Source organism: Aplysia californica, unplaced genomic scaffold (genome assembly GCF_000002075.1).
Source record: "Aplysia californica isolate F4 #8 unplaced genomic scaffold, AplCal3.0 scaffold00136, whole genome shotgun sequence".
NCBI classification, from domain to species: Eukaryota; Metazoa; Mollusca; class Gastropoda; order Aplysiida; family Aplysiidae; genus Aplysia; species Aplysia californica.
In genome coordinates, this window is record NW_004797406.1 from 303,662 (window position 1) to 312,315 (window position 8,654).

Genomic DNA, 8,654 nt, shown 5'->3' on the forward strand with positions numbered 1-8,654 from the left:
GCAGACTCTATTAGAACACCTCCAACAAAATCCTTCTGGATAACCACTGTCTGCAAATTCACAGTACTTTGCACCACAGTCACAAACACAATCAGAAAAATCCAGTAATAACTTATTATAACGCAACCAGTCCCGTAAAACAGCTTTATTAGAAATCAAAACATGAAGGTCAAACACAGTAAACACCATGGTACGAATACAGAAACTAAAGCTTGGCACCAATGCAGAAACTAAAGCTTGGCGTGGGTACTCACGCTTTATATACCCTTGCCCTATTTACATGCGTTGATTAGCGTCATTGTCCTAAATATTGCACCTCTTAGCGTCATATAACTCTCATCATTAATAAGGTACCATAAACAAAGCCTTAATAAGCCATGCATTGATTTCTATTTACTCCTCTTATGATCGTTTTTCCCCATATATAAGAATGTAACTTAAAATATTTTCTTCACAAATTGATAGCATATAACATGCTATACCCATTACATGCAAAAAAAAACCTTTCATGATTAATTGTAGCTACTTAAACTGCAGATAATTACTATCTCACACAATCATAAAATATTGACCTAATTTAACTAACGGTACTATTACAGTTACAGAATAACAGATTTGACCAGAAGTAGTTCCGGAGAGAGTTCCCAAGTCAGCTAAATTTAGGGAGCAAAAAGTAGTTCCGACCCAATCCGTAAATATGTTTTTGCAATCCTTAACGAGCATTTCAAGTTCTCATTTTAATTTCTCGAACAGCTAAAGTTACACTTTAGCACTTTGTGGGGTCGCTCAATTCATTTTTTAAGTCTAGAAACTCCAAAACGCCCGTTTTTGTCTTTTTTGACCAATACGTTCTATATAGGGAGCCATCCCTTCCATTTATAGCCGTAATATAATCCCGAAATCCCCGCGCATTCATCGGACGCGATGGGGCCTTCGGCCCCGCTGACCCGATCTGCTTGGATCCAGCCAAAAACAGTTCTGAAACTATTGAACATCTTCTTTGTTTCCACCCTTAACCCAGTGTAATAAGCACAATCAACCAATGCTACCCCTCCTTTGCATGTGACCACAATTTAAGGAACTTTTTTGTCAGCTGGCCAACATGATCAGGGTGGCAATCATTGGTCAAGTAAATTTCACATCTCCGGCTACCCAGGAAAGTGTCTGTGCTGGAGTGCGACTCACTTTCACCGGCACGGGTGAAATTTCACATCCACACCACCCTGACCATCTGCACTACTCAGGGCTCACATGAATGGGGTAACGTCTAGATCTACCTCTAAGTCGGAATACCAGTCATTTCGTCACACGGTCATTTAGTCACACCTCAAATCCACAAGGTTGATTGGAGACTGTCTATTCGTAACACACTTAACGATGCAAACATCAAACGCGCATTGTCATGGCAATCGCAAATGTCATGATTTTTGGAGGAGGGTTGGGGCTATGTGTGGTGGAGGGACAGGGGACGGCTGAGGCTGTGCGAGTCATCGTGCCTACCTGATCAGCTACACCGTTCATAAATACGTATTGACAATATTGAAATCTATTGAGTCAGATCAACAAAGTTTTTAGGTATTATTGATGAAAGGTGTGATTTGCAAGACCATATTATTATTAGTTCTACTGTGAAAAATAAATTACCTAATAGAAGTGTACGGTACGTACTGCGATTTTGCTAAAAGCTAGATCCTGACTTTCAAACATAAAGTCTTAATTAACTCTTTACCAGCTATTGTTTTTGCCTTGTTCAAACAATATGTTCAACTATGGAACAGTTTGGACGAACATTTAATTTACGTAACAATTTCTTCAAAAAAAAGCTCTAGGCTGATCCTCCAAAACTCTACTAGCATAACAATTTTGGAGAGACAGGCCTATATATATATATATATAAAGGAAGTAATTTCGTCGCACATAACTGGGGTATGACGAGATGACTGTGTGACGAAATGAGTGGCTACCCTAAGTCGCACCACTTTTATCCTCTTCTCCTTCCCTGGTTTAAGCCGATGGAACCAAAATTAGGAGTTTTGTTTCAAGTCAGGGCTGAGCGGACAAAGCATTTTCTGTCGTAGACAGGTGAAAACCCTCTGAGGGGAGCAATTTCTCTTTCTGTTTCTGAGCTGAGTAGGTTTCTCAGCTGTTCAGTACCTATACTGCATGATAATGTGGAAAGTTTGGAATTTCTCGATTTTCATTTTTAAAATGCTTTTCAAAAGATCTCTACATATGTACACATTCTTTTTTGTGCTAAATCTCATACACATCCCCTTTGACTTATCTTCTAATGAGATGTGCGTACTGATTATGTTTTAAAAAAATTTTTCTTTTCAGGATGACGGACGAAACGTTGCACTTATATCTATTTCCAGCATCATTTTTTTCTCAAAAGGTGAGGTGAATATGTAAAAAAGAAATTGAGTGAAGGAGGTGAAAATTTCAGTGCCCCGGGGCTACTTTTAAAACTATTGTGTAGTGGTGGTGTTTTCATTCACTTTCAATTCTTCATGAATTTGAAATTTATTTTTTTGAACTATTATTTTATTATTTCTTTTCTTGGTCTGTAGTGGTTTTGTTTATGACAATAGTGTATCTTTTAATTTTAAATGCAAACTATAAAAGATGATGGAAATGATTAACTGCTGGAATTTAATATTGAGGAATTAAGTGAAGTTAAAAAAAACCTATAATAATATAAATATATGTAATGAGGGAAGATCAGGGAAATGTAGCTTTTTTAAGAGCATCTGAGCAAAGGACTGAATGGAGAATCATGATTGCCGATGTCTGTCGCAGATCTGGCTCTGGATGAATGAAATATGAATGTACTTTTTAATCCTGCAAGTAATTGATAAGCCTGGATATATTACATCTTCGAATTTAAAGCTAATATCTATGCTGAATTAACCCTATCCATACTTCGTGTTTTACTATCGTATCCCTACGACGTGGGGAACTCTGTGCCACCACTTTCCAACGAGGAAATTTACTCGTTAATCCGATCCGTACGCTTTGCATAGCAGTCTGTTAATGATTTTTTTAGAAATACTGAAAATTTCAGAGATCTTCGCTCTAGAAGTATTCTAAAATGTGAAGAATGCAAGCTTGGGGGTACAAAATGACCCCATGGCGTACGGATAGGGTTATTAACCCTGAAGCTTTCAATTTTATCTTGTTAAGTATGTTTTACTTTCAAATTTGTATAGGCTTATGTTGAATTTCATTTGGTATTCTGATGGTTCATCTTTATATATTTTATGTGTTTTTAGATGACTTATTTCTGGGTCACCAAACTTTTTTCAAAGGAGGTTGGATAACTGTGAGGGGATGCCAAGCATGGGCTGGATAACTTTTTTATTCAGTAGGCTACTCTAGACTGATGTGTTAGATGAAATGTTTTTTACATAAAAGCTGAGAAAGAATGTGATACTTTAACTAGAAGTTATGAAGTCTATAAAGTAAGTTCAATGAAATTGTGTTGTAGAGTCCAATGAAATTATTAAATTATAATGGTGACGTAGTCCTGAACACGCTACAAACACATCTTTAAAGTTTTTTTGTTACATACGTGACATGTCAGCTGATCAGACAAACTGACTTGCAGGCCATAACTAGCCAGCAAACTGTAGTTTAGTGACCCCTCCGACTTCTTTTCACTGTGAAAGCCATGTTATAGTTCAAATCTAGGAGGGCTGTTGGTGCCGCTTTTCGTAAGAATCAGAATAAGATGATACTGTTGAGCACCCATTTCTCGAACATGTTTGGGAAGTCAAATGAGTTCGACACATCCATAATTTAAAAAAAAAGGAGTTCTACACTCCATTATTTCTGTTGTGAAATATGATTTTTTTAATGACATCGTAAAGTTTTATTCATGTTGTCATACAAGAACTTTTAGCTTTGTGAACTTCTGATTAATTTTGATCTGAGGTCAGTAACTGGGCCCAAGTCATTTCAAACAATGTCAGCCTTTTTATTCTTGGTTTCCTTCCCCAGATTCGCATTGCTCTGGAGGAGAAGCAGCTGAAGTATAAAGAGACCTTCATAAGCTTGTTTGCCAAGGAGCAGAATGAAGTGTGGTTTCTGCGGATAAACCCTCAAGGACAGGTTCCAGTGCTAAAGATTGGTGATGCTATCGTCACAGACTCAGAGCGCATCTTGGAAGCAGTTGATAAATTGGAAAGTGGCAAAGGTGTTGCAGAAGCTGGATTTTTTGTGTGTTCCACATGTATTGAGAGCTTTTTCTGAGATAACAACTTTTGTTTTAACAGATTTCTCTCTCTGTGTCTCTTTCTCTTTGTCTCTGTGTCCTTCATTGCCTATCTTTTTTTTCTCACTTGCGCCGCCCTCATAATCTCCTTCACTGCCCATCTCTTTTTCTCTCTTGCCCCACCCCTTCATCTCCTTCTCGTCCGTCTTTTTTTCTCTTACACACCCCTCCTCGAAACTTTTAATTGGCGAAGGAAGAGAAGTGAAATTGAGTTAAAACTGTCAATCGTGTCCACTTCACAATGAATTCAACAGTAGCCCCACAGCCCTGAGTTTTTCACTTGTCTTAGAGAAGTTAAGTATTTGTGCAGCCTAAGCTTGGTTAATTTTTGAGAGAAATGTCCCCCACTTTCCTGTGATATTCCCAAGCTGTTCAAGCTGACCGTGTGCCTTTTATAGATATATATTCTGTGTGGAAGGATCTTCTCCAACATGAACTTTATTTAGTCAAAGAACGGATCCAAACTTACTGATGAGCACCTTTATTCCTTTTAGTTCCTACTTTCTTGCTTTTTCAAACCAAAAATGGTTGAGCTATGTAAGAGGAAGAGCTGTCAGGTTTCTGACAGCTAGGAATAGGATTACCGGTAATAGAAGCCCATTTTCCGAAGAACTATGCATGTTCTGACATACTATTGATGAAGATTTAGAGGATTAAATCAGTTGTACCGACATTTTTAAGAATCCTATAAACCTTTTTTTTTTGGGGTGGAATTTATGATACGGCCCAGGCTCTCCATGACTTTACCTCCAGCTGCCTGCCTGAGTGTTATTTGAGTGTGAGACTTCCTGCTCTAAAACATATAAGATGTATTTGTGGGGGGGAGCCTCATAAATGAACCTGAAGATAAGCTTTTTGGCTTTGATTTGCTTGTTCTTTGTAATTCTGGTTACTTAGTTTTAATACAGTCATTTACTTTTATGTTTCAGGCAAAAGACTTGTTCCAGATGTAAGCACAGAGGAAGGCAAATTAGTATCTGAATGGAGGAAGAGATTCAATTCTGTTGATGTTGAGAATCTCTCCTATGGTGTGATGTTGAACACAGAGCTTGTACCAGATAAGGCAAAGGTTAAGGCCTTGACTTCTGGAATGACCCTGAAAGGTAACGTTTGCCAGCAAGAGGCATATCATCTTATCCCAAGTATTTCCTGCGCTCTGCTCCTTGTGGACTCCCATCCTACTCCCATCCTGTTATTTTACCCCCTCACATGGACTTACAAAAATAAGAATTCTGAGAAGTACTGTATTCACCACAGCAATATATGGATGTGAAGCATGGACATCAATGAACAAGATACAAAAATGATGACAGCTTTCTAAAGGAAACCAATAGAAGAACTTTTAAAATACTGGAAAATAAAAAATGAAGAAGTACTCAGAAGCACTGGCAAGATATGCAGGCACTCCTCCAGAACATAGTGATACTGAAACTGAATTACTTTAAGCATATGAAATGCCATAATCCACCCGAGGAACATATTCTGAAAGTAAAGGTAGAATTCAAGAGAGGAAGTAAGAGACCTTGCAGACGAAAGAAACAAAACAAAGAAATTTGGCTTGCAACCGAACCAACTTGGGCAGACAGAATGGCAAGAGTCAGAAAGTTTTATTGGAAAGAAGCAGCGTCCAACAACTGGAAAAGCTAAGAGGAAGAAGAAGTAATTATCAATTGAGTAGAGCCATGTCGGTGAAAATGGGAAATATCAGTCGAAGGTACCGCTTGCTTGACTCAGAGGAATGTTTATTTTGAAAGAGGCATGACCACATCTTTGCTCTAATGATGATGGAAAATGATAGAGATGCCCTTTATTGACCTAAGTAAATTTGAGCTTATTGTAATGCAGGTATCATTGAAACAATTGGGAACTGATTTTATTCAGCTTAATTTATACCTTTAATTTATCACCCCTGTTTTGGTATTGTCGTTGAATCTCAAAATGTTATTGTCACCTGTTTTCTATTTCATTCTTTTGTTACAGGAAGCATATCAGTGTCCACGTTTAGATTCTGGAAAGACTTTAAAGTTGTGGATGAGATTGTTGATGAGGCAATTGTATGCTTTTTTCTGTATTTTTTTTTTTTTGGTGTTGTTCATTCATACTTGCATCAACACTTTGTTATATGTGATAGACTGAAGAAAAAAGTGTTAATTATTTTTTTGGTTTAAAATTGCTGGTTGTAAATTATTTTTTGATTTTAATTTTGGCAGGATACCATGAAGGTATGCAAAAGGCCATTGCTGATCTGGAAGCCAAGAAGGAAAAAAACCCAGACTTAATTGATGCTCTTGATGCTAAAATTGCCACAAGCCAGGGTCGTTTGCAAAATCAGTTTCTGAAAGAAGATATTGAAAAAGTTCTGAATGATGTAGAAAAGGTCCTTGATGATGTGGAAATTCAGCTGAGGAAAAGCAGAACAGGTAAGCAGAGAGAAAATTTGCCTTGTCTATTGAACAAAAATCATAATTTTGTTTTTCAATGATCATTGCAAAATGCATGGGGTATATTGGTTTTTTTTGGTATATTGTTTTTTTTTCTTCATGATCAAAGGAAAATGTAGATGTTTCTATATTAGTCACATAAATAAATTCTCTAATGTTCCTTTTTGCTTTCAGTGTATTTTCACTTTGAAGAAATTTCAATCAGATTTTGTTGTATGTGAATTATCAAGTCCCTGCATGGGGCACAGGGATGGGATTTTTGGAAATAAATCTCACTCGTTAATATTATTAATATAAAAAGTTATTTGAAAGAAAAAAGCACTAATAAATTATGTAGTTATAACTTAAGGGCTGGAAAGATAGCGGGGAGGAACTAACCGAATAATATTTATTCAAGTATAGAGTATCTGGAAAATTGATATTGATACTTTTCCCCTTTGACAGTGAGAAGCATTCTTTGACTATTTTGACTGTATTTGCTGGCAGCAAACAGGCCTGAACAAGCTCGGGAGTACCAGAGTTTATTCAAAAAGACATGAATGGAAAATTATGTAAAGTGTCTTATCCAAGGAAAGAACATTAGACCCCTAATCATGCTGAATGCACATTGACAAACTGCGCTGGATGAACTGCAAGACAACTGAAGTGAGCACAGCTAATCACTCATTGATCTATGTAAGATAAACTTATGCAGTCGCACTGAACTACCAGACCTGTTAGAGAGCCTACTTAAGCAGGGGTGTGTTGATTTCCCGAGTTTCCTAACACAGGGTTTATAAATTTGTCTCTTAATATGTGTGTGTGCCTGGTGAAAGGGACCACATGTCGCATTTTCTCAAACCGAGATATCAGGCTTCAAAGGTCAAAAATAGAATTTTTGACAAAAACTAAGTTCCATTAAAAATGGATTCTTCAGCCATTTATTTATTGATATTTACAAGGATTTGGGTTATTTTGACTTTGAAATACATTTTAAAAGGTGTTTTTTAACCCGAGGTATATTGCATAATCCCAAGAAATGCGTGAGGAAACTGGCTTTCAGGGTAAACACTGCGGATGGTTTCTCTTGTCCATTGATAAAGTCGACCCAATCACATTGCATACGAAAATTTAGGTCATTCTCTCTGCTCTCCAATGGCAGGTAGTGCGCATGAATATCTAGAACATGTAAACAAAGCGAAACTTTGCGCATCCATACCCTTTTGTTTCTTTGGAGAACAAACTTGTATCGCCTATTTCTGCCCTGTGCAAACCATATTTCTTGAAATTCCTGTTCAATGTGGTGGAGGATTTGTTTTGAAAACGTAATATAAACACTTTGAAGCTGTTCTTTTATTGTAGAGCTGCTTTTTAAAGTTAGTTTGTGAGAAGCGACTGTGTTGTCAGGTCGTCTTGAAGCACAACAACACGGCGGAGCTACCAGCTGTTACTACTACCAGTACTGTTAGTAGTAGATCTAGTACTAGATTTAGATCTAGATCTAGTACTGCTATTCGTGAGCAGGAAATTGTGTCTCTTCTCAATTCTCTTAGACACATTGGAATGTCAGAATGGCAACTGAAGAAGACATTAGAGATGTAATATGCGATTATTTCGTTTCTGACGTCGATTTGGGAGAAGAGGAAGAAGATGAGTTCGATCTGTGGTGCCATCGCCAGTTCCAGACCCTGCACTTGAAGCAGAACCGAGCGAAGCCGGTAAAGATTAACAACAACAAAAACAACAGTGATGATAGAAATAGATTTAGATTCAGCAAACTAATAATTATTTATTATAATGATAATTAATAGTAATAATTATCATTACGCTGTTCTTTCTTGATAAACCTAGATCTAGATCTAGTTTAGATCTAGCTTACTCATAGTAGTGCATTTTTGTTTTCTTAATTCTAAATGTATGCAGAACAAAATTTCATTTTTTCCTGGGAGAGTCTGGGTTCT

At 37.1% G+C, this 8,654-nt stretch overlaps 1 protein-coding gene across 1 annotated transcript in view; it reads left to right on the forward strand.

Moving 5' to 3' along the window:
• The window catches only part of LOC101858177 (ganglioside-induced differentiation-associated protein 1), a 15,846-nt gene that overhangs the window by 2,639 nt on the left and 4,553 nt on the right, over positions 1 to 8,654 (forward strand). The window contains exons 2-5 of the mRNA XM_005096727.3: positions 2,338 to 2,395; positions 4,000 to 4,195; positions 5,203 to 5,376; positions 6,484 to 6,693. Coding sequence (XP_005096784.1) covers positions 2,339 to 2,395; positions 4,000 to 4,195; positions 5,203 to 5,376; positions 6,484 to 6,693 — 637 coding nt within the window. The 5' untranslated portion in view covers position 2,338. The remainder of the gene's footprint in view (positions 1 to 2,337; positions 2,396 to 3,999; positions 4,196 to 5,202; positions 5,377 to 6,483; positions 6,694 to 8,654) is intronic.